The sequence below is a fragment of the Moschus berezovskii genome, chromosome 8 (genome assembly GCF_049115385.1).
Source record: "Moschus berezovskii isolate FMDL1 chromosome 8, NW_MosBer_1.0, whole genome shotgun sequence".
NCBI lineage: Eukaryota > Metazoa > Chordata > Mammalia > Artiodactyla > Moschidae > Moschus > Moschus berezovskii.
The window spans coordinates 2,136,309-2,163,543 of record NC_142467.1 but is presented as its reverse complement, the minus strand read 5'-3'; the positions used below and the strand labels follow the sequence as shown (position 1 = coordinate 2,163,543).

Here is a 27,235-nt window from a genome sequence, read left to right as displayed (position 1 = left end):
AAAATTCTACTCCTAAACCATGGTTACAGCCATAAAGAATTAATTTCTCACAATCTAATTAGGTTAATTATTATCATCCCAATTTATTAGGTTGAAAATTATTAAAAAATAATAATTGTAACCCAATTTCTAATCAAGAAAAAGCTTAAATTGTTATCAACGAATAAATAAATGGTACATTTGGGATGTGTCTAAATCTAAAATCTATGTTTTTTCCACATCAACTCCTACCACACAAATCCATGAAATAGTCTCTGGTTATCCTATAGCATTTCTGTGACTTAATGAAAACAAACAAGTAAGCAAACTTTTGATAGAGGATTTTTTTCCATGTTCCTTTAAACTAAAATAAAAATCCAAAGGCTTTAATTTTTTTTTCTATGCTGAGGCAAAACTGGAGAAAAAAAAAAAAGCATTAAATTTTAGAGTTACACAAGAATTGCTGCTGTCCACCATGGCCATTCCTTTAAGATGCCAAAATGACATGCTATTTTAATGTGAAAATCAAGCCATATTTTTACCTTACTAACATTTAGCTACTACCACATAAATCGAACAGAATACCACCAAAGCAAATAACGAGGTGTTGCCATATTTAGAGAAAATTCAGAACAGTAACTTCAAAAATTTTGTCTTAAAAATCAAGGCTAAATTGTTTTCCATATTAAAAAAAAAACAAACTACTTTGAAACTTCACAACTTGGGGAGCAATCAGTAATGTCTTTACAATCTTAATACAACAGCCATGTCCAGAACAATCATCAATGAAATAGAAGCTTTCAAATTTAAGTTAAAATTCATTCAGTAAAGACCTCAATCATTTCTTCAAATTTTTTTTGGAAACCTTTTTTTGAAGGTATTTAGAAATGTTATGTATCAAGATCGTAAAAAATATCACGTTAGTAATACCATCTCTTATTAATCTGTCCTAAAGAAACAATCTGATGTACAGATAAAGTTTTATGGGTGAAAAATTTACTGCACTATTTCAGTAAGGAAATAGTCGAATAACTTTTCGTGCTTCTGTAGGATGGAGCACTCATACAGCATTTCTCATGTGAAACCACACACGTCTCCCAACGTGCACAGATGCTGCTGAACAGACAATCCTGCCGAGCACTGTCAGAGATGACTGTGAGCAATGTCACCAGGAAAAAGTCAGAACGAACAAGCTCAGCAACAGGGGAGTGGGCAGACCTGAAGGAGGGGGAAACAAAGGGGGTGCTCAAGGTCACTGAGACGAGGTCACTGATTCCATGATGCTTGGGGAGACAGAACACAGGTCTCAGAAGAGAGTCTTTAGGATGAATTACAAACTAACTGTGTGGCTGTGAGGAAACCCCACTTCTGCTTCTGTAACAGGGTCACTAAGGTCTGCTCTGACTCTTCCCCTAGGGAGGGAGAAAAGGGTCAGCAAGGAGAATCATGGCGACACTGCGTTTCTCGTCTGGAACGATTTAGAGAAGTACAAAGAAAAATCATTCAGAAAGCGAAACCGAAAACACAAAGGAGGCCTTAAAAATACATCACCAGGGGTCTGAGTGCGTTTTTCTTACGTGTATTTTTCTAAATTTCCTGTAATGGAATTTTAACTGGAAAAACAAGACAAATTCTTAAAAATATATCTGTGCAGAGATGAAAATAAGGGTAGTATCAAGCCATAATTTTTTCCAGAAAAGTAACAAAAACGGAGTAGTTGGAACAGACATTCTCTCTACATCTCAGTAATTATTCCAGAGGGCTCTGCACACTTGAAAAAAAAGTCTAAGTTTATAAACCAAAACAACTAAATTCTGATCATTCTATCACAAGCAGTAACAATTCTATAATCCATTTAATGTATATGTTACTTCTATGTGAAGCTCACTATTCTTTGCAGCATGAAGTAAATTTAATCCATTCAACATCTCTGGGAAGGTCCAACTCTATTTTGCAAATACAGAAGAAAAACTACAGTCCTGCTTCTTCTGATTCAATCACAGGTTTAGAAATTCTTCAAGTAGTATTCATCATGGACTTTTATGTTTTACAGGATTATATTAAGTGCTATATTAAGGGGATCAGGACACACAATATATATTTGTCATAAAAAATGTTTAACACCAAACTTAAAAGTCAGAAACCTCAAACAAGTATGTAAATAACTAGGATACAAGGTAAGCATCCACAGAGTTAACGGTCAAAGTAGGAAGAGGTCAATGACTAGCATTCGTGTGGGAAGCAGTATCTGAAACGAGCTGGGAAGGAGAGGGAGACTGCATGCCTCAGAACCGTGCTTTCGCATCGCGAACGGACTCCGCTCAGTGCCCGTGGGCACGGTGAGCGCTGTGAGGTGCGCACCTCCAGTCCACGTCCAGGTCTTCACTCACACTGGAGTCATCCTCAAGGTTGTTGTTGCCGTCCAGCATGAACGCTTCTGGCTGTGCAAACTCGTGAGCGGGCTCGTTCCCTTCGTCACTGCTGCTCTCATTGACTTCATTGTACTGTAACCAGGGAATTTCTCCCTCTTCCAAGGATGTCTGTTCCCTAATACAAACATTTGCATGGAAGAACAAACATTATTATTTTAAAACATATATCATAAGTTTTTTCTTTAAAGAGCTCTCTTCAGTGCAAGTAGATACTTTATTTTAATTCTGAATTCTTGGTACTTCCATGATTCTAAAAGATCTGCCTTTAGGTGTGAACCTGTGTATTTGATATATATTATCTATACTCTATTTTCTTTTTGCAGGAGAAAAATAAGAAAAACTCACCCTAGGTAATCTGAATCGTTAAGTCCGATCTTGAGTAGTTCCCCTCAGTTACAATAAGACCCAGGCTACTCAGCCTGGCTGCAAACTCTGCAAAGCAGGAGCCACGCCCGCCCCCACCCCTCACTACTTCCCTGCTGTGCTCTCTCCTCCTGGAGCACGTGGAGACCAGCCCACCTTGCAGACACTCCCTCCACTTGAAATGCACTTTCACCGGATGTATGCACTGCCACTCCCCTGCCCGGTCCTCAGATCAGAGGAAATGTCACTTCTTTACGGGAAGCCTGTCTTGACCACTCATTTTAAGCAGCTCACAGTCACTGCTGATACAGCATTGTGCTTACTTTCCTTACAGACCTTCCTTGTATTTATCATTTTCTTATTTACCATTAGTCATTATTCCACTAGAAAATAAGCTAACAGAAACAGGGATAGACAAATCAATGACACAGATAAAGAAAACAAGAAAAACGAAAGTATTTCAGAACAACAGGGGAAAAGACCACTTGATAAATGACACTGAGACAGCTGGGTATACACACGGGGGAGGGAGGGACACTACAGTTTAATGTCATTATTTAGCCTTAAGTAAATTCCAGATCTGTTTTACAGAAACGCGTGTCTGCCTTCAATACCTCTAAAAAAAACAAGTACTAGAAGAACCACAAGAGAAATTTCCACAAAAATATCAGTGTCGTCCTAAACACGATGCAAAATTTTGAAGCCAAAGATAAATTGACTGCTAAATTTCACAACATACACATTAAAGAAAATACTCATGGAAAAGCCAAAACACCAAAAACTTGGACATGAAGACCAAACTGAGAAAAATTAATAATTATAATACATAAGAAAAAATGGCATTTCAAGGCTGCAAACACTGAACAAAAGCTGCTTTCAAATTTACAAATAAGACAATTATACTGGTAGAATTTTCTTATTCATTTTATTTGACAAAAAAATACCTTTTTTTTTAAACCAAAAGGAGGTTAAATAATATAGTCTCAGCAAAGTTTCATTTTAGTTTGGGTTTAAGATGAGAAATAATGTTATACAACAATTTATGTATCTCAACTTGAAGAACAGCTAATTAGAACTCTATTGATTTTAATGTGCAAATTTAACTTTAGGGATAAAAACCATTTATGAAAGAGATGTAGGCAATGCCCACATACAAGAAACAACACGTTTTAAATATAAAGAAACTATCTCCTTCTATACCTAAATCCATAAATGTTTAATTTCTGCTCAACTACACTTCAGAATAACATGCTTATACAATTTAGTCTAATAAAACGAGAGAAATGAACATACCAAAATACGCTTATTTTGTTGAATTTTTAATGTCTAATACATAAAGACAGCAGATGCTTTCTTGTGCATAATTTAGTTTCAGTAAAATTAAGCCTCAAACAGTTTTAAAGTACAGATCAAACTAAAAATCCCTGCACAGGAGACCTCTCTTCACAGTGTTCTGAGAGTACCTGGCACAGTGTCCTCTAACTCTCCTGGGACTCACGTGCCTCCTCCTAGACTGGCAACTTCTCGAGGGCATAACACGTTGTCGTCTCTCCTCATTACCCTGAGGAAAGCATGGCAACCCACTGCAGTGTTCCTGCCTGGGGAATCCCATGGACAGGGGAGCCTGGTGGACTTCTGTTCATGGGTCGCAGAGTCGGACACGACTGAGCCCAGCGCACTCATTAGGGCCTCACTCCCTGAGACATGTGCTTGACACTTAATAGGTTCGCGCTCTCTCTCTGTTGCAAATATAATAATAAACCTTTGAAAAATAATCTTTTAAAAGTCAAATAATTTAGAGATTAAGCCTAGAATAGTCCTTGGAAATGTCTATTATTTCAATGTACACCTACAAGAAATACATTTTTTAATATTATACAGTTATCAAAATGACTGTTAGGCTGTTATTCAGATATCTAACATAAAACTTGAATACATGGTTGAAAATTATTCAATATAAGAAATATAAATTTATGAGTTTTTTAAATTCAAAGAAAAAAACTAAAGTAAGAAATTACTCTGAATCTAAATGATAATGTCATTAATACTCTTTCAACCATATCAATAATCCTTGGCTACATATTTTGTTAAACATTTGTTTCTCTCTTTCACAACTCATTATAACACAGCTGCAGAAACAGAAAACAAGTGCTATGTGGCATATGCACTCAACCTGTTACATGAAGTTCATTCATCACTTAACACAAAGTTGATCAAGCTACAAGAGTGGCACTGTGGTTGGACCCAAGTTGGCCTGACAGTATAACAAAAGGAATTTTGATCTTAAAAAAAAAAAAAAATTGAACAATAGGACACCAGAAGTACCCAGGACCACCTGTTACCTCCCCATGAGCTACAGTGGAGAAGTCTCTCTCTGATGCTAGAGGCCCTATTCCTGAGCTCTGGATCATCTTCTCAAGAATTTCACTTACCTTTGCTCTAATTATAAGTCAGTTACTGTCTCCTTGAACATTCTATAAGCAAACAATCACGCTTCTAGGTTTTTAGGGGTGAGGACAACCCTGTTCTAGGCCCATAATCCACTTGGAATCTCTTCCCTTTTGTAAAAAACTGGGTATCTCCATTTTCTCACCTTCAATTTCCTTTATTTTTTAATTCCTTTTTTTTTCAAATGCAAAATATATACAACCTATTTTAGTTATATAATATCTTACACTGAACAATCAGAGACCAACCACCCAAGCCAGGAACTGGAATATTACCACTGACTAGCATACACCTTGTGTTCTACACTTTTTCTATCCCCTTGGCCTGACACTCCAGAGCAAAGTACCATCATGTTGATGCTGTTTTCATTCCACTGCTTTTGAAAGATGCTTTCACTATTTTTCTATGCTTAAACAAGATATTCACTACTGCCTGTTTTTAAACTTTATGAAATAGGCATGACACACATTTTCCCAGGAATGGCTATCCTCACTCAGCATTCTATCTTTAAGATTCACCCATGCTTCTGTATGTAACTATGGCTCATTCATTACCGCTGCTGTGTAATACTCTATGTATGAATACATTAATTTTTCTTATTAATACACACTTAGGTAATATCCACCTCAACAAGCAGTGTGTAAGAATTGATTCACATCCTCCAAAACACCTGACACTGCTAATACAATAGGTGATTAAAAGGAGACACCTCCGTGTGATCCTTTTCTTGTTGCTGTTTTTATTTTTTGGCTGCACCACAGAGCATGTGGGATCTTAGTTCCCCAACCAGGGATTGAACCTGCGCTCCCTGTGTGAGAAGCACAGAGTCCTAACCACTAGACTACCAGGGACGCCCGCTCCTTGTGTTCTTAATGTACACTCCCTGATTACTAATGATCTACGCATCTTCTGGTATTTTTAATTCACCAGTATACTTCCTCTTCAGTGAATTATCTGCTCAAGGTTCTGATCATTTTACAGTCATACTCAGTTTTGCTCACTAATTTCCAGCTCACTATGTGCTCTGCACATTAAGACTTTATACTGTAAGTACTGACTGTGGCTCAGATCGTGAACTCCTTGTTGCCAAATTCAGACTTAAATTGAAGAAAGTAGGGAAAACCACTAGACCATTCAGGTATGACCTAAATCAAATCCCTTATGATTATACAGTGGAAGTGAGGAATAGATTTAAGGGACTAGATCTGATAGATAGAGTGCCTGATGAACTCTGGACGGAGGTTCGTCCATTGTACAGGAGACAGGGACCAAGACCATCCCCATGGAAAAAAAATGCAAAAAAGCAAAATGGCTGTCTGAGGAGGCCTTACAAATAGCTGTGAAAAGAAGAGAAGCAAAAAGCAAAGGAGAAAAGGAAAGACATAAGCATCTTAATGCAGAGTTCCAAAGAATAGCAAGGAGAGATAAGAAAGCCTTCCTCAGTGATCAATGCTAAGAAATAGAGGAAAACAACAGAATAGGAAAAACAAGAGATCTCTTCAAGAAAATTAGAGATTCCAAGGGAACATTTCATGCAAAGATGGGCTCAATAAAGGACAGAAATGGTAGGGACCTAACAGAAGCAGAAGATATTAAGAGGTGGCAAGAATACACAGAAGAATTGTACAAAAAAGATCTTCACGACCAAGATAGTCACGATAACGTGGTCTGACCTAGAGCCAGACATCTTGGAATGTGAAGTCAAGTGGGCCTTAGAAAGCATCACTACGAACAAAGCTAGTGGTGGTGATGGAATTCCAGTTGAGCTATTTCAAATCTTGAAAGATGATGCTGTGAAAGTGCTGCACTCAATATGCCAGCAAATTTGGAAAACTCAGCAGTGGCCATAGGACTGGAAAAGGTCAGTCTTCATTCCAATCCCAAAGAAAGGGAATGCCAAAGAATGCTCAAACTACCGCACAATTGCACTCATCTCACACGCTAGTAAAGTCATGCTCAAAATTCTCCAGTCGGGCTTCAGCAGTATGTAAACCGTGAACTCCCAGATGTTCAAGCAGGTTTTAGAAAAGGCAGAGGCACCAGAGATCAAATTGCCAACATCCGCTGGATCATGGAGAAAGCAAGAGAGTTCCAGAAAAACATCTATTTCTGCTTCATGGACTATGCCAAAGCCTTTGACTGTGTGGATCACAATAAACTGTGGAACATTCTGAAAGAGATGGGAATCCCAGACCACCTGACCTGCCTCTTGAGAAACCTGTATGCAGGTCAGGAAGCTACAGTTAGAACTGGACATGGAACAACAGACTGGTTCCAAATAGGAAAAGGAGTGCGTCAAGGCTGTATATTGTCACCTTGCTTATTTAACTTATATGCAGAGTCCATCATGAGGAACGCTGGGCTGGAAGAAGCACAAGCTGGAATCAAGATTGCTGGGAGAAATATCAATAATCTCAGATATGCAGATGACACTACCCTTATGGCAGAAAGTGAAGAGGAACTCAAAAGCCTCTTGATGAAAGTGAAAGAGGAGAGTGAAAAGGTCGGCTTGAAGCTCAACATTCAGAAAACAAAGATCATGGCATCTGGTCCCATCACTTCATGGGAAATAGATGGAAAAACAGTGGAAACAGTGTCAGACTTTATTTTTGGGGGCTCCAAAGTCACTGCAGATGCTGACTGCAGCCATGAAATTAAAAGACGCTTACTTCTTGGAAGGAAAGTTATGACCAACCTTGATAATACATTAAAAAACAGAGACATTACTTTGCCAACCAAGGTCCGTCTAGTCAAGGCTATGGTTTTTCCCGTGGTCATGTATGGATGTGAGAGTTGGACTGAAGAAAGCTGATCGCGGAAGAATTGATGCTTTTGAACTGTGGTGCTGGAGAAGACTCTTGAGAGTCCCTTGGACTGCAAGGAGATCCAACCAGTCCATTCTAAGGGAGATCGATCCTGGGTGTTCATTGGAAGGACTGATGCTAAAGCTGAAACTGCAATACTTTGGCCACCTCTTACGACGAATTGACTCACTGGAAAAGACTCTGATGCTAGGAAAGGTTGGGGGCGGGAGGAGAAGGGGACGACCGAGAATGAGATGGCTGGATGGCATCACCGACTCGATGGACATGGGTTTGAGTGAACTCCGGGAGTTGGTGATGGACAGGGAGGCCTGGCATGCTGTGATTCATGGGGTCGCGGAGAGGCGGACACTACTGGGCTACTGAACTGAACTGAACAGTTTCCTAATTTGGTTCTCTTCTTTTCTATCTTTGTTATCTTTTATTACTCTCCCATCCTGCCGTGGTAACACTTCCTCCGCAATGGCCATAGAAATGGTACACTTGTCTTACTCCTGATCTTAAGGGCGAAGTTTTTTTTAATGCTTATTTATTGAAAATTATTTCTATTTTTTTAGATAGGTTTTATGAGGGCAAGGAAATTCTGATCTGTTTCCGAATTTTTATCATGATGAGATGCTGAACATTAAAAATGATTTTTTTTCCCCCACAGAAAAAAAAAATCTACAGAATCTGTCATTTGAATTTTCTCCTGTATTTTGCTAATGTGGTGATAACATTTATAGGTATTCTACATGCAACTACTTGTACATACCTGGAATAAACTCAAATTGGTAACTGAGTTTTATCTGTTAAAAAAATACACTTAAAAAATTCAGATTTCCAATAATTCTGTTTAAGAGTCTGATGTATATTATACTTTAATGAAATAAATAACCTTATAATTTTCTTCACATACTCTTTTGGTACTAGGGTTATACTGGCCTTATTTGAATGACTTGGAGAAACAGTTCTTTTCTCATTCTCTTGAAGAGTAGTAAGATATGACCTTTGAAAGTCTAGAGAGAATTTAAGAGAATTCAGCTCTAAAAACATTTGGATCAATTGTTTCTCCACGGAAAGATTATAAACCACTGATTACGTATCTGTAATAGTTATCATATTATTTAGGGTAGTGAGTGTTGATGAATTCTATTTTTCTAGGAATTTGTCAACTGCTAAGTTTTCAAATGCACTGATCCTAAGTTCACAGTGTTCTTCTTGGTCCGTACGACCGTCACTGGTTTTGCAGCTCTGTCCCACATCACTCATGGGTGTCACCCTTATTTCCCTGCTCACTATCGCTCGTGGGTGTCACCCTTATTTCCCTGCTCACTATCGCTCGTGGGTGTCACCCTTATTTCCCTGCTCACTATCAAGGGCAGCGTCTTGTTCTCGTCTTCTCCGGGTGTCAGCTTCTGGCTTCTTGGATTCTCTCTCCTGTCACTGTTCTCTAATTACTCTGACTTTTGTTCTTATCTTCTCTAACTCAGATTCTTGTCTCACCTTAGTTTATTTATTCCAATATTCCTTTTCTATTTTTTAAGGTAAACGCATAGCTACTCCAGCTTGTTTTTTTTTCTAACATAAGTATTTATAAAGATAAATTTACCTGTAAATATCAATTTCACTATAATCCCAGTTTTTGATTGGTGGTATTTTCATTATCACTGAGTTGTATGCTTTTTAAAGTTCTAGTACGATTTCTTCTTTGTTCTACTGGTTTTTTAGAAGGACGGATAATTTCAAATGCAAAGGGGGTTTTATATAACATACATGTATTATTTATTTATATAATTAATTGCATTATGGTCAGACAAAGTGGTCTGCAGGATACTGATTCTTCGAAATGTGCTAATCTGTGCTTTGCAGTCTATAGTACACATTCACTTTTTGTGCGTTTTGTATTTCACAGCATGCAGTGTTCATTAAATCATGTTTAAATGAGTTCCTCAAATCTGCAATTAATTTTTTGTGTCCATGAATTAGAAATTCAGAAAGGTATTTAAAATTTTTCTAATATGACAGAAAATCTGTCAAAATTCTCTAGCTTGATTAAATTTTGATTTATATCTTTTGAGCCTATTTTATTAGGTACATTCAAGTTTAAAACTGTTACATTTTACTGGAAAATTGGACTTATTACGTAGTGACCTTCACCCTCCCCAATAATGCCTTTGTGTCTTTAAGTCTACTTTGCTAATGCTAGTATGATTAGTCCATTTTCTTTTAGTTAGTATTTCCGTGAAATATCATTTTCGTCCTTTAACTTTCAATCTTTCTGTATGCCAATGCTTTAAGTGTGGGTTTTATAAATAACATTTAACTTAAAAAATCTAACTGATTTGAAGCTTTATCTTTCACAAGCAGACAGTACACAGTTTATATTACAGAACTTTTTCTTACGTGCTGCTTTTTAAATCTCTTTTCCTTCCATGTTTTAATGCTTCTTATTCCTTTCTTTACTGCTATTTGGATTGACTTTAAATGTTATTTTTTCATGTCTCAAGTTTCTTTTTTCCTTGTATACAGGTTTCTAACACATATACTCTGTATTTATTCTTATAATGGCTATCCTTAAAATTTTACCATACAAATTTACCTTATGTCAAAAGCTAACTTTCAGACCTCTCCCAAACTATACACTTCAACTCTGATGTTTTCCCATCAACTGAAATACTACTGCTGTACAGTGTATTAATTCTGCCCTCCTCACCAACTGACTTCTATTTTTTTAAATCAAATTACTGCCTTTTTTATTGCAGGATACTGATGCAAGCATAGATGACTTCCAAATGTGTTTCTGTTTGTACTCATGTATCTGTACATCAACAATTCAGGACACTTGCCTTAAACTTATAAGGTAAATATCCACATGTCTCCTGCCATCTACAATGCATGTCTTAACTCACACTTAAAATTACAAAAAGGAGTTCCTACTACCCAATTCTCTCCCCAGGCTTTTCCATCTTAGTCAATGACATTAACGTCTACCTAATGCTCAAACAAAATACCCAGTCATAAGTGACTGATTTCTCCCTCATCTCACACACCAATTCATTCTAATATTTATAACTCAGAAATAGTCCCAAACTTGTTTACCTTTTAAAGTTCTCACTACCAGATATCCCCTCACAGCCTAACTCACTCTTTCCTTCTTTTTCACTTTAGTCCCTTTCCAATTCAATCTCCACAAAGTTGTCTGATCTTCTAAAAATGCGTTAAATCAGTTAATTCTCCACACTTAAAATCTCACTGCTCTCTGAAGACTTCCAGCTGCTGCATGTTCTTCAGAGTCTGGTTCCTGCCCACTTCCTCTCATGGTACTCTCTTTCACTCATCAGCTCCAGCCCCGTTATCTTCTGACACGCCAAGCCCTGTCCTTTTCAGGACCTCTGCTCTCATCTTTCCTACTGCCTAGAAAGCTCTCCCTCAACTGCTGATTTTCATCTTTCAGAACTCAGTTCAGAAGTCAGTTCCTAAGAGAAGTCCTCCCTGACCACTCTAATTAATAGAAGTGCCTATCAGTTGCTTTATTACATTTGTGTTTCATTCCCTTCATGGGAATTATCAGTTTGTAATTTATGATTATTTCTATCTTATATATTACCTGCCACTCCCACCATCACGTAAACTTCATGAAGGAGCTTGGGCTTGTTCACTGATACAATCCCAGGATCCAGTATAACGCTTGGCACATACTGCATGCTCAGTAAATGTTTGTTGCATGACAGTTACATATGAAACATTACATATGAAATTTTTCACGAATTACATACAAAAAATTTAATTCTTAGTAAACTAACTAATTGAAGGCAGGAGGAGAAGGGGATGACAGAGGATGAGGTGGTTGGATGGCATCACCAACTCAATGGACATGAGTCTGAGTAAGCTCCAGATGGACAGGGAGGCCTGGCATGCTGCAGTCCATGGGGTCGCAGAGTAGGACACGACTGAGCGAATGAACTCAACTGAACTGAAACTAATAATAATTAAAGATGATCAAACATAAAGTTAGAAAGAGGGAAAAAAGTGCCACCTCAACACACCATTATCAAAACCAATTGTTTGTAAATTCCTTTCTTTACAAATTTTCTAATGTTTTCTATTTCTAGATTTTCTTACAGAATTAATCTCAAGCTGGAAATTTATTTTTTCTGAGAAGTAAAAATTTGACGTTTGTCCAAGTTGAAATAGTTTTTTCCTAAGAAACTATATTTACCAAAATAGATTTCACGAGACTAAATTAGAACCAATTATCATCATAAAGAAATTTTAATCATCAAAGAAATACTCCCTCAAAATAAAATGCCAAGCCTGAAAGGTTTCACAAATACTAACAGCCTTTAAAGAAATAAGAAGCTATTTAAACACCAAGAGATACAATGTATATATTTATATACTCTTGTAGCAAAGCGAGTATCAAACTTATCAAGACCAAAAAAAAAAAACACAAATAGGGAAAATTCACACAGCTCTCAATATAAAAATCCTATGTCAAATTGTAAAATCCCGCAAAAAGAATCTAGCAGCTTATTAAAACAACAATAAACCATGGCTATGTGATCACGCTGGGTTAATTCTAAGAAGAAGTAAGGGTGGCTGAATATTAGGAAATCAAGTAACAGAATAACTGCTCACGATTACTAGGCCAACAGTAAAAATCATCACGCCATTTCCATTGGTGCCAACAAGGCTTTAATATTCAACATTCTTACCAGAAACCTATAAAATACAAAATGAGGAAAATTTCTTTAATGTGATTTAAAACAAAAACATTCTTTGTGTATGAGCATATATATGAAATCAATCTAAACACCAGAGTCTCTCTTGCCCGGGAAATACTAGTGGAGCAAGAGCTGGTAAATATAAGATAATATATATATTAATATATAATATAATATATATAAATAAAGCCCACAGTTTATTTCCAGCCTGGCACCTGTTTCTATAAAACAATTTTACCGGAAGACAGCTACACCCATTCATTCACACATCACCTATGGCTACTTTTACACTGCAACAACAGAACTGAGTAGCTCCGATAAAGACTGACACACAAAGCTGAAAATATTTACTACCAAGCCCTTCACAGTACAAACCTGACAAGCTCTGCACTAGAGCATTCCACTCAAGTTAGGAAAACACAAAGATATTTAACATCAACCCACTAATTGGAGATATATGCAATGCAATCGGACAGCAACAGTAAAACTTCACCTTTTATAACTGCCTGCACTCCCAAGAACAATCCACTGACTCCCCCTGACAGCTGTCCCTTCTGCCTTGTCAGTATCTCCACTGAAGAGCAACGGTAGCTCTGATTCACTCTTACCGGACTTAACCAAAATGATCGTTTAAATGTCCACAGTTTCTTTTAATAAAGCAAAATGGAAACACAAACTGTATTTTAAGAGAAGACACTGTAATTACCAGTATTTTCAAGTAAATTGTTCTTTGGAAAATAACCAACAGCATAAAATAATTCAGCAGGATCTACTGGTCCTACATAGGGCTTGTAAATGTGATTAACAGCATACCCAACATTTGAATGTGATGCGTAACACTTCGTGCAATACACATAAAAATCACAAATCTTACTGTTAACATACCCTTCCTGAAGAGACAATTCTTGGTTTTCTTCTTCAGGACCACTGCTGTCACTCTGTAGTTCAGGTTCATTCTCATCTTTTCCTGGCAGAGTCTCCCAGCTTTCATCACTTGAGGACTGATCTTTTTCCGTACCAGAAAATCGATGAGGCAAAGAAGCAGACCATTCTCCATCACTGCATTCTGAACTGAAAATTTAGAACAGAAAAAAACTCTCAGTACAAGTGTATTTATCATTTGGACTGTTAACCAGGCATTATGGTAGAGAATGGACTACTGATGCTCTACATGTTTCATCAGGAGCCGATTCAATTTTAACGCATTTTAAAATAAATACAGAGATAAATATTCAGCAGAATGTAACATTTTCAAATGAATATAATATATGGCAAATATGAAATTATCAATTTATTTTTTTATTAAAGTAACTAATTCCATGGTGCTTAGACATAGGTTCTTTATCTTTTAGACATATTCTAAACAAAATTTTAAGTAATTTATTCAGTAATCACAATTTAAATGCTATCTGGAACATATAATAAGAGTTATTACTCACCTGACCTATCCACAACAACTTTCTAATTACCTACTGACAACTGATATCATATCCTCTATGAATAAATTTTCACTATTACCATGTTTAAAAAGCTTACCTATTTTTTTCTATTCCTTTTACAAAAAACACTTTGCAGTGGAGAGATTCAAATTCATACAAAACAGCACTGACAAATCTCTACTGAAGTCCTTTGGTAGGACTATGAACACAACATAAATCTCAACAGAATATTTTGATAAGGAATGAAGTAAGTGATAAAAGGGTTAATGAAAAAATTTCAGAAAAATTTACTTTTAGTTATATGTATTTAACTGGTTAATTTGTTTACATTCAACAACTTGCAAAGGATTAGTCATCTTATATTTGCTGTTGTTTAGTCACCAAGTAGTGTCCAACTCTTTTGCAACCCCATGGACGTGGCCCGCCAAAGTTCCTCTGTCTATGGGTTTTCCCAGGAAGAATATTGAAGTGGGTTGCCATTTCATTCTCCAGGGGATCTCTCTGACCCAGGGACTGAACCTGTGTATCCTGTATTGGTAGGTGGATTCTTTACCACCAAGCCCCCAGGGAAGCCACATCTTACATTACCAAAAGCTACAATATTAAACTTAACAGTGTTGAATATAAATCATAAATGCTCTTTCCAGTCGAATCAATCATTCTGGTAAGGAATTCCCTTAAAGATTACCTTTTTGCACTGACTTTTAAGAAAACAAAAAAATAACAAACTTTATGTTTTTGACAGGAAGTGATAATTGGTATTGTCTTCTTCTACAGGCAGATGAACCCAAGAGAGCAAGATGCAATTAACAAAGAGAAGCACTAATCTGAGTTCTGAGAAGTTAACGGAAGTAAAGAAATAAAATCAACTTCCAATGTTCAGAAAACAACGGGCAGCAGGACACAAATATCCTGGAGAAGAAACAGAACAAAGCCCCAGCATACCAAATAACAGGTATGCCTTCACTGGGTATGAGTCAAAACTGCTTCTACTTAGTAAAATTCTCTCTGATCCAAAGAATAACCTAAGATCAAGTAAATCATTTTCAGACTTGTGTCAGTGTCAAAATCTAACAAAGAAATGGTTTTAAAGGAGCTTACTAAACTAACTTTCCTTGACTATGAAGCTTCTCAAATTTATAGCTAAATTACCAACTCCAATTTTGGTATGTCTTTAAAAAGCAGGGTAAGATTTCTACATTAGTTTGTGGCAATTTTTAACACACTTGCTTAAAAGCAAACTTCATTACTAAACATTTCTCTCAGAGTAAGGTCCCGTCCAGAAAGATAACATGAAACTTCTGAATTTTTATCAATTAATGAAATAACTGATGGAATACCTCGAAATTTCAATATAAAAAGGATGTCTATGATCAACTATCAATATATTTAAGATGCTTACGTTGAGGACTGGCAAACTATGCATCTCATTAGCCAAATCTGGACCTGATGCCTGTTTTATTTTTTAATGGTATGTGAGCCAAAATTGGTTTTTATATTTGATTTTGCCTTTTACTCAGCAAAACCTACAATATTTAATATCTGACCCTTTAAGAAAGTTTGTACACACCTGGCCTACATCATTGATACTCATTATATATAACACTCACCTCTAAGTAGGTAACTTTTAAACATATATCCCCAGCTCTGACCACGTACTAAGCTTTCATAACCACTAACTGCCCACCAAATATTTTTTAGATTTTCACATTCCTTTTAAAAATTATGTATTTATAACTAAACTCATCTGCTATTTAAGTCCCTTTCTTGACTTTCTATCTGCTAATGGTGTTATCCTGCCCTTAAGCTGGATAGATCTCTGACTCTTCACAAACTCCCCACACTTAAGTCCTCTCTTACTTCCCATTTTTTCTGTTCAATGGCTCTTACATCCTAGTGCCCTTTTCTCCAATTCCCCTAAAAAAACTCTGGCTCAAGTGTTTTCTCCAAACCTAGACTTAAGACAATCAGCTTCAGTCAGTTCAGTTCAGTCGCTCAGTCGTGTCTGACTCTTTGCGACCCCATGAATCACAGCACAGCAGGCCTCCCTGTCCATCATCAACTCCCAGAGTTTACCCAAACCCATGTCCATCGAGTCGGTGATGCCATCCAACCATCTCATCCTCTGTCGTCCCCTTCTCCTCCTGCCCTCCATCTTTCCCAGCATCAGGGTCTTTTCAAATGAGTGGGTTGTTTGCATCAGGTGGCCAAAGTATTGGAGCTTCAGCATCAGTCCTTCCAATGTTTTTGATCTCATCTATTTATTGTATATTTACTCTTTTTTATTTCTTCTAGATCCTTATTAAACCTTTCTTGCATCTTCTCAACACTCGTCTCCAGATTATTTATCTGCAACTCCAATTTGCTTTGAAGATTTTAGATCAATTTCACTATCATTATTTGGAATTCTTTATCAGGTAGATTCCCTATCTCTTCCTCTTTTGTTTGGGTTGGTGGGCATTTATCCTGTTCCTTTATTTGCTGGGTATTTCTCTGCCTCTTCATCTTACTTATATTGCTGTTTGGGGTGGCCTTTCCGTCTTCTGGCAGTTTGTGGAGATCTCTTTATTGTGGAGTTTCCTCGCTATGGGTGAGGTTGGACGGGTGGCTTGTCAAGGTTCCCTAGTTAGGGAAGCTTGTGTCAGTGTTCTGGTGGGTGGAGCTGGATTTCTTCTCTCTGGAGTGCAATGAAGTGACTAGTAATGAGTTATGAGATGTCAACAGGTTTGGAGTGACTTTGGACAACCTGTATAGTCACTTCCAAGGTGGTTCCCTCTGTTTTAGCTTCTGTTTGCTGGTCTCTTCAGTGTCTAATTTCCGCCCTGACACTAGGGGGTGGTGGTGGACACTTTTTAAGGCTCACTTGTTCAGTCTTGTTCTGGGAAAGTGGGAATAGAAGGGACATACCTCAACATAATAAAAGCTATATACGACAAACCCTCAGCAAACATTATCCTCAATGGTGAAAAACTGAAAGCGTTTCCCCTAAAGTCAGGAACAAGACAAGGGTGCCCACTCTCACCACTACTAGTCAACATAGATTGGAAGTTTTGGCCACAGCAATCAGAGCAGAAAAAGACATAAAGGAATCCAAATTGGAAAAGAAGAAGTAAAACTCTCACTGTTTGCAGATGACATGATCCTCTACACAGAAAACCCTAAAGACTCTACCAGAAAATTACTAGAGCTCATCAATGAATATAGTAAAGTTGCAGGATATAAAATCAACACACAGAAATCCCTTGCATTCCTATACACTAATAATGAGAAAATAGAAAGAAATTAAGGAAACAATTCCATTCACCATTGCAACAAAAAGAATAAAATACTTAGGAATATATCTACCTAAAGAAACAAAAGACCAATACATAGAAAACTATAAAACACTGGTGAAAGAAATCAGAGAGGACACTAACAGATGGAGAAATATACCATGTTCATGGATTGGTAGAATCAATATTGTGAAAATGTATATATTACCCAAAGTAATTTATAAGTTTAATGCAACCCCTATCAAGCTACCAACAGTGTTTTTCACAGAGCTATAACAAATAATTTCACAATTTGTATGGAAATACAAAAAACCTCACATAGCCAAAGCAATCTTGAGAATGAAGAATGGAACTGGGGGAATCAACCTGCTGGACTTGAGGCTCTACTACAAAGCCACAGTTATCAAGACAGTATGGTACTGGCATAAAGACAGAAATATAGATCAATGGAACAAAATAGAAAGCCCAGAGATAAATCCATGCACCTATGGACACCTTATCTTTGACAAGGGAGGCAAAAATATTCAATGAAGAAAAGACAATCTCTTTAACAAGTGGTGCTGGGAAAACTGGTCAACCACTTGTAAAAGAATGAAACTAGAACACTCCCTAACACCACACACAAAAATTAACTCAAAATGGATTAAAGATCTAAATGTAAGACCAGAAACTATAAAACTCCTAGAGGAGAACATAGGCAAAACACTCTCCAACATATATCACAGCAGGATCCTCCATGACTCACCTCCCAGAATATTGGAAATAAAAGCAAAAATAAACAAATGGGACCTAATTAAAATAAAAGCTTCTGCACAGCAAAGGAAACTATAAGCAAGGTGAAAAGACAGTCTTCAGAATGGGAGAAAATAATAGCAAATGAAGCAACTGATAAAGGATTAATCTCAAAACTATACAAGCAACTCCTGCAACTCAATTCCAAAAAATAAACGACCCAATCAAAAAATGGCCAAAGAACTAAACAGACATTTCTCCAAAGAAGACATACAGATGGCTAACAAACACATGAAAAAAGGCTCAACATCCCTCATAATCAGAGAGATGCAAATCAAAACCACAATGAGATACCATTTCATGCCAGTCAGAATGGCTGCTATCCAAAAGTCTACATGCAATAAATGCTGGAGAGGATGTGGAGAGAAGGGAACCCTCTTACACTGTTGGTGGGAATGCAAACTAGTACAGCCACTATGGAGAACAGTGTGGAGATTCCTCAAAAAACTGGAAATAGAACTGCCATACGACCCAGCAATCTCACTGCTGGGCATACACACAGAGGAAACCAGAATTGAAAGAGATACATGTACTCCAATGTTCATCACAGCACTGTTTACAATAGCCAGGACATGGAAGCAACCTAGATGTCCATCAGCAGACGAATGGATAAGAAAGCTGTGGTACATTTACACAATGGAGTACTACTCAGCAATTACAAAGAATACATGTGAATTAGTTCTAATGAGGTGGATGAAACTTGAGCCTATTATACAGAGTGAAGTAAGCCAGAAAGAAAAACACCAATACAGTATACTAACGCATATATATGGAATATAGCAAGAGGATAACGATAACCCTGTATACGAGACAACAGCAGAGACTCGGATGTGTGGAGCAGTCTTTTGGACTCTGTGGGAGAGGGCGAGGGTGGGATAATTTGGGAGAATGGATTGAAACATGTATATTATCATATGTGAAACGAATCTGACGTGGTTGGGGGCTCCCCACCTCAACACTCTCTGGATTTAAGAGGCCATTCCTTCCGGAAGTGTATAAATTAGCCTGGATAGAACCTGCACGCTGAATTTACTAATCAAGAAATGAGAAACAAGAACTATAAAGGTGGCATAGAAATACAAGAAACAATTCTTAAGTAATCTTTTAAAACTTTGAACAGAGTTACAGATTTTACCATTTGTTATAAACTGGTATATATAATTTAACCAGAACCAAAATAAAATTAGCATTGCGCGAATTCTGAAGCACTTTCAACATGTTGTAGGAATAATGTGGACTTTTGAGTTTTACACATTCAGAAGTAAATGGTCTGTATCTTGTGCCTTTGCTGGCTTTCTGTGAGCTGTAGTTTCTGGGAAGTGAGCAGCTCTCATTCCTGTAACTCTTGTAATCCAGTCATTCGTGTGCCTCCTTCATGAGGATTCAGTACGGCTTGGTGCTGTTATCCCTCTGATAGGAACTCCAAGTCTGTGTAAAGCCCCAAGGGTCTGTTACTTACTTTTATTTTATATTGTACTATATTTTATTTACAGTGTTGTGTGTTTCAGGTGTATAGCAAAGTGATAGTCATATATATATATATATATGAATTAACAAAAGCAGTTCCCGTCTTTTGATGGGGTGCACATGGTTTATAACATAAATGGCATTATTTTGAGAGAGGGATAACTTAGGTTTATTTTGAGAGAGGGATAACTTAGGTTTGGCATTGGGTTTTTTTTCTTTTTGCAGCCTGAGGCAGTTGTAAAATAACTTAATGTAGCTTTTTACAACTGTGTATTCGATAGTATTTTTTCATTTGGTGAAATTTTAACTGTAAATGTTTCTGGCATTGTGCTTTGTACCATTTATTAAATAAAAATTGAAATAAAAAAACAAAAACACTTTTCAAATTTTATTGAAAATATGCTGTAAGGAAATTATATTAAAAAGCATGTTGTTGGGGAAGACTCTTGAGAGTCCCTTGGACTGCAAGGAGATCCAACCAGTCCATCCCAAAGGAAACCAGTCCTGAATATTCACTGCAAGGACTGATGCTGAAGCTCCAATACTTTGGCCACCTGATGTGAAGAACTGACTCACTGGAAAAGATCCTGATGTTGGGAAAGATTGAAGGCGGGAGGAGAAGGGAACAACAGAGGATGAGACAGTTGGATGGCATCACTGACTCAATGGACATGAGTTTGTGTAAACTCTGGGAGTTGATGGACAGGGAGGCCTGGCGTGTTGCAGTCCATGGGGTGGCAAAGAGTCGGACACGAATGAGCAACTGAACTGATTATATAATTCTTGGCATTCTCAAAAATAGTATATTAAACATAATCTAAGCAGTTTGAGGCTTTTTACGAGTACTAACACTGAACTATGTTGTGATAAAGATACGATAGAAGTTGTTCAAATCTATATGTTTGCTTCATTTAGTAAATAAGACCCAAATAGTTAGGTTTTTTCTTTTTTTGGCCTCATCGCGGGGCTTGTGGGAGCTTAGTCTCCTGATAAGGGATCAAGCCCTGGCCCTTGGCAGTGTGGAGTTGTGACCACTGGACTGCCAGGCAAGTCCCTAGGTTTCTTCCTGAATTGTGTCTGGCTTTTACAACTTTCTGGTCTTTTTCCCTTAATATCAAAATATTGTAATCTATGACTCCCTAGGTATGAGGAACAAAGTTATTTATCCCCAATTTATTCCTTCTAAACTATGAACTTGGAAACAAGATAAAAAGTTTTGCTAAAATATTAGAATATGTGCTTACATACTGTTGCTTTGGCTGTTCACAGATATTTCATTTGTTGGGAGATACTATGATCAGAGGAGCTTTCTTCACAGCCTTCAACTAACAGATAGGAAAGGAAAGGAGCTTAATTTACCCTCATGGTAACTATCCATATATTCTGTCTTTCTCATAAGGCTGATGAAGATCAAGGCAAGAGGGATCATTATTATTTGTATTTACAGAGTACCTGGAACAAAATGTGACCTTTAGGAGGATTTCAATAAATTCTTTTTAAATAAATCAAATCAACTAGAACTAATATTCCTTTCATTTTCCCAAAGATATCAACAACAAAAAGTTGTCCTGACATGTTTACATTAGATAAGGTAAGGTTTCTTACCTTTTAAGCAAGGTTAAGGCCTAGGGACAGAAAAACTCTGAAAAAAAAACTTAAGTGCTGTAAGAAGTGTTCAGGAGATGGCACACCTCTTTTCAGAACAATCAGACCCAAGGTTAAAATCTGCTGCCATGGACAAAAGGTCTTTTAAACTCAAGATCTTGTCTTCGAATAGTTATTAACATTCTCAGGGTATATTTCAAAAGAGCCGAGTATGAACCTTAGCTCTTTGGTCTAATTCCAAGTCTGGTAATTATACGCTGCCTATTAAAATTCCCCTTGCAGTTCTAATTTAATAAGGTGGTGTTCAGTTCCTGTCAAACAGCTGAGAGCAACTCCACCAGCTACAATGCTTATCCCATAAAGTATAATGTTTCACATATGATTAAATGATCATTTAGAATTTTTCAGGGAAGCAAACATACATTCTTTAAAACATTTTCCACTTGTAAAGAATAAACTATATATTTTTAAGTGGCAAATAAAATCCTATACCTTAAAATGTCACAGTAAATTTTAGTTTATTTTCTTGATAAGAGTTCTACTTGTAGCTATTACACTGTTATATGATGAGAAAACTCTTCAAGTATATCACCTTTAAGTTTCATAAATAAAACAGAGAAAATATAAAAACCTCAGACTCAAAACTATCCTTTTTCTTGTGGTTGGCAAATAGCAAAAATATTTCAGCAATTTCATTAGATGACATTAGGTTTGACTACAAAATGTAAACTAAAGAGGTTTTTATTTTTGATTAATGTGTCTAGAGTGGAGAAAGCATAGCCAAGCTAAATGATTTTCTTCAAAAAAGCAAAAATGTGGTAAAAAAGTACACCAACCTTATACTTTCAAATCATAAGATATCCTATTGTTTTTAATAGTAACCTAAAGGTCTAACAGATATTCACAATCCAATCCAAAAACCTTAGGGCTGAGTATGTTTCGGAATTTAGAACTTCAACCTCCCCTCCTCAAGATTTAGGAATACTACGTGGAGTCTAAGTCAGCACTAGAAATCAGATGTTTTCATATTTGTGCAGTAAAATGTATGAATACCTGAAAAAGGGCCTAATTTTAGTTCAGATCTAGATCTGCAATCAAGACTAGCCAGGTTTTGTGGTCAATTTCTGTTCTTAGAACTTTATGGATTTTGGATGAAAGACCTCACCTAAACTGAAAAAGCAGAAGTCGGTCAGGCACAAGTTGTTCACTTCAAGGTAACAGTAGAGACATTTCATTTGTTTCTACAAGTTACATATGCTTTATTATGGATGCTTAATTTATCCATCCAAAAAAAATCAAGACAATTTTATTAATTTTATGATGTGAAAGAAAGTATATAAAATGCATTCATATTCACAAGGATAAATTTCTTCCTTTGCAGAACTTTCTAGTTAAAAAACAAAACAAAACTATTTCTTTAAATTGATAAAATCTTGAAATTGCACTGTAATTGAGCATTCCAAGGGTTACCACAAGCGTAAAAGAACAGGTAAAAGTCTAAACTCGGGTGCTGAAAAGTCAGCAGCCGGACAAAGAAATTATTCATTTCTCTGTTCTTTCTGTTGTCTTACAGTAATGGGAAGAAAGGAATCCATGTAAGAGGAATCAGGATGCTTCTTATAAGAAAAGTTATATGTTCTCTTCAAAATAGTAAATTACAGTGGTGAAGGACAGAGCGCCTGGAGCTAGTAAGTAGACAATCAAATTCCAGGTCCACCTTTTACTAGCTTTGTGACCTTAGGAAGTTAGTAAATACTCTTATGCCTCAGTTTCATCTACAAATGTGGAAAATAACAAAGGTACCACATAAAGTTACTAATGAAAAATAAATACTAAATAAAAATAAATAAAAAATAAACTGATAGGAACAAACAACAGGAAGAATAAACAGGTGATATTAATAAATACTGGAAAAATTAATGCAATATTATCAACCAAAATTTCCTTGATCTTAACCACATTTTAAACCCAGAATGGCTTAACGTAAGAAATTTTCTAAAATACAACAATGTTTACCTTGCATTTTATCAGTATTAACTGAAATACCATGAGTTGAAATAATTAGTATCACTATCCTTTTTTAATAGTAAATAGCTATTACCTGAACTTTTAAGTTCCATAAACTAGTGAAACACCTAGAGAGAGTTTCTATGAAAAACTAACCAGTATGCATGGTTAGCAATTAGTGAATAAAAATATTTGATAAGTAGCTAATTCCATGGCCATGTCAGAGAGCCCATCCACCAAACATAAATGGTACTAGAAAATAAACCACTTTGCTCACTACACAATCTCACGAAGCATCGCACAAAACTTACCTGTCTTCATCTTTGTCATACAGTTGGTAATAATCTCCACAGCCATTCCAAAATGTGTTATCCACAACCTCCTGCCTTACTGTGGCTCCATTTTCTGCTGTTAGCTGGTTATCTTCTGTTTCCCTCTGTGTAACTCTCACGAAAGGCAGATCCAAGAACATGCAATCACGTTCTCCGTCATACTCATCACATTTTATTAAGAGGTCATCTGAGCCATTTTCCTCAACTTCCAAAGCCTCTCTCCACCTCTGAACACTTCTTTGTTTGGCCTCATGTCTATTAAAACCTGTTTCTTGGTCCACCTGGCTTGAACTTATCACTTTCCTAACTTTGGGCCTCACCACCTGCTCAAGAGAACTTCCCTGGTTTTTGCCCCTATCATTGGTGTTTTGTTCACTGCAGATATGCCTGGGAGCACAGGCTGAATCTTCAGTTGAATTTTCTCTTTGTCTCTCCTGGCTAGTACTATTTTGCTGTTTCTTTCTAACCACTTCATCTTCAGAAGAGGGCGTCTGAAATTCCTGATTGTTCTGATTGACAAACTCAGTATTATCAGTAGAACTTTTCACTAAAGGTGCTGAATCTACCTCTTCAAACTCATCTCTTAATTCACAGTTGAAAGAGGGAACTGTTGGTGAAAGACCAGTGTATGCCTCTACCTCTCCATTTTCCAACTCAAATACTGCATTGCCCAGTGCTTCCTGATAGCTACCACCTTCCACAACGTCTGCAGAGAGCTGAAGATGGTCATTATCCTCTCCATGTCTGCCATCTGGATCATAAGAGTCAATATGCACCAATGTAACCCCATTTTGGACACTCGAAGCATTACAAACTCCTGGAGTATATTCTCCCTCAGAGTGACTGTGAAGATCCGTGCTGCTTCCTAAGGGCTCCCTGCCTTCCTTGCTATGATGCACTGCAGCAAACGATGGAGTGCTCTCAATGGTTTGACTCAATGCTGTATCACAGATGGGAATTTCTGCTTCGCTTTTTTCAAATGAAGGGTCAGTGGGTAAAGAAGAATGAACTTGATCCAGTGGACTGGAACCTTCACAGAACAAAAGAAAACATATTTAGAGGGACTAATTTAGATAACACTAAATAATGACCTATAACAAGAAACCATACCAATTATTACCTATTTGAGAACTGAACTGAGAATATGAGTGAATTTACCTGACTGACGCTTCTACACTCCCTAACTTAACCAGGAGGGGCAGACTGGTTACCCTATGAGTTCATTTATGCCCTTGTATGGCCTCTCAATATCCTCTCTCTTGGACATCTTCTGTAGGTTTTTCACCCAAATCCTAATACTTAAAATGTTCTATACAAGATATTTAAAAGAGAGACTAATGAGAGCCCTGAGAGAAGTCATAGGGTAATCAATCTAATCTTTCAGTTGTTGAAATGGGCAATTCAAACTTAAAATTATTTTATTACATGTAGATTTCTTTAAAGTGTTTATAATAGCTATAAGAACAGATAACAGACTTAACAGAAATGAGACTCTGTGTTCTATGTCAATTCAGAAGATTATATCTCAGTCACTAGATACATAATATTAAATTTCTATCCCCAAAATGAACTGTTGTATCTATGAGTTAACTTCAGTTATGTTACAGCTATGACTGAAAAACAAACAACAAAGCCAATATATTTATTCTCTTTGTCACAGTTTCTAAGAACGATGAGACAAGAATAAAAAGCTATATACCCTACAAATTACTTCCAGCACAACTATCTTTTACACTAATGTATAACTAAAAAAATAAAGACATCAAGACCTGTTGAACCAAAATTTTATAAATTATAGATAACTAAAGGTGAGTCTTGTCATGTCACAAAATTTTATAAATTATAGATAACTGAAGGTGAGTCTTGTCATATCACAAAATTTTATAAATTATAGATAACTGAAGGTGAGTCTTGTCACGTCACAAAAAGGCTTCTTTAGCAGAATGGCCTTAGCTAATAATCCATATTCTTGTACATTAATGACAGAAAAAAAAAAAACCCTAGAATTATCAAGTTTGCTCAGGATAAGAGGAAACTGACATTGCAGTCCAAAAATGTGTAGTTACACTAATTGGATTGTTGTTATTGTTTAGTTGCTAAGTGTGACCAACTCTTCTGTAACCCCGTGGATTGCAGCCTGCCAGTCTCCTTTGTCCATGGGATTTCCCAGGCACGAATACTGGAGTGGGTTGCCATTTCCTACTCCAGATCGTCTTGACCCAGAGATTGAACCCGCCTCTCCACACTGGCAGGCAGATTCTTTACCAATGAGCCACCTGGGAAGCCATAGTACATGAATACCTGAAAAATACTTTTTGAGTAATGAATAATTAAGGAATTTTAATTAAATAGCTATTATTTGACCTTTATATTTTATATAATGATTCTTTAAAAATATCAAATTAACCAAGTTAAATTATTTAGAGATACAAATAACACCAAACAACAAAAAAAGCTGTTTAAATGTAATATGGAGGGGAGAAGTGCACATTAAAAATTTTTTTTTCCCCTTGAACATTTCCTCTGGTGAAATAATGTGACAATGTAATCACTGCAGCAACAATGCAGTTATAGATTAACGATTGGCTGTATTCTATTTTCTTCTATGTATATACTATTAAGTTCAATAGAAAATTTTAAAATAGAAATTCTTTATAGGAAATGTACAGCATTTATACTCAAGACACACACAAAATCCACTCTCTATTTCAAGCATCACAAGATCAATTTTTACACTGCTATTAACAGCTTTTAAATAATTCCAGGCCGCATACCTGAGGAATTTTCTTTTGGAACATCATCCAGTTCCAACACTTCATAGTCATCACCAGCCCGACCTAAGCTTCTTTCATGCCTGGTCATACACGGTTTGAAACTGACATATGCGTGTCTTCTGCCATATCTCCTGCCTGTAATTGTCTGATATCCTCCTGCTGGTTTCGGCCAGGCAGCCTTGCTAGAGTCTTGATCCATTGCTGAAAAAGAGAGTTAAAAATAAGAGGCACGGCAATGGCCTTCGTTGTGACATTTGGGGTAGTGTTTCAACATATATGTTATTATCTGTCAAATCATATGCTACTGAACACCAAGTGCCCCTTCAGTTCAGTTCAGTTCAGTCGCTCAGTCGTGTCTGACTCTCTGCGACCACACGAATCACGGCACGCCAGGCCTCCCTGTCCATCACCAACTCCCGGAGTTCACTCAAACTCAAGTCCTCAGAGTCGGTGATGCCATCCAGCCATCTCATTCTCGGTCGTCCCCTTCTCCTCCCACCCCCAACCCTTCCCAGCATCAGAGTCTTTTCCAGTGAGTCAACTCGTCGCATGAGGTGGCCAAAGTATTGCAGTTTCAGCTTTAGCATCAGTCCTTCCAATGAACACCCAGGATCGATCTCCCTTAGAATGGACTGGTTGGATCTCCTTGCAGTACAAGGGATTACTGGTAATATAAAACTAACTTGAAAAGCAAGCATGAAATATTACTTTCTGAGAGTTATGGGATCCCCTTCATCCCTCCCCCAAATATCTTCTCGGTTCCTTTAAGGTACTGCAGATTTTTACAACATAACCTA

The 27,235-nt window shown here is 36.9% G+C and overlaps 1 protein-coding gene across 2 annotated transcripts in view; it reads right to left on the bottom strand.

Annotated features, from left to right (window-relative positions):
- The window catches only part of PJA2 (praja ring finger ubiquitin ligase 2), a 73,978-nt gene that overhangs the window by 22,178 nt on the left and 24,565 nt on the right, over positions 1-27,235 (bottom strand). For both annotated transcript variants that reach the window (XM_055430198.2, XM_055430197.2), the window contains 4 exons: positions 26,439-26,639; positions 23,644-24,694; positions 13,636-13,821; positions 2,341-2,526 (listed from right to left, as the gene is read on the bottom strand). In XM_055430198.2, the coding sequence (XP_055286173.2) occupies positions 2,341-2,526; positions 13,636-13,821; positions 23,644-24,694; positions 26,439-26,639 (1,624 nt within the window). The remainder of the gene's footprint in view (positions 1-2,340; positions 2,527-13,635; positions 13,822-23,643; positions 24,695-26,438; positions 26,640-27,235) is intronic.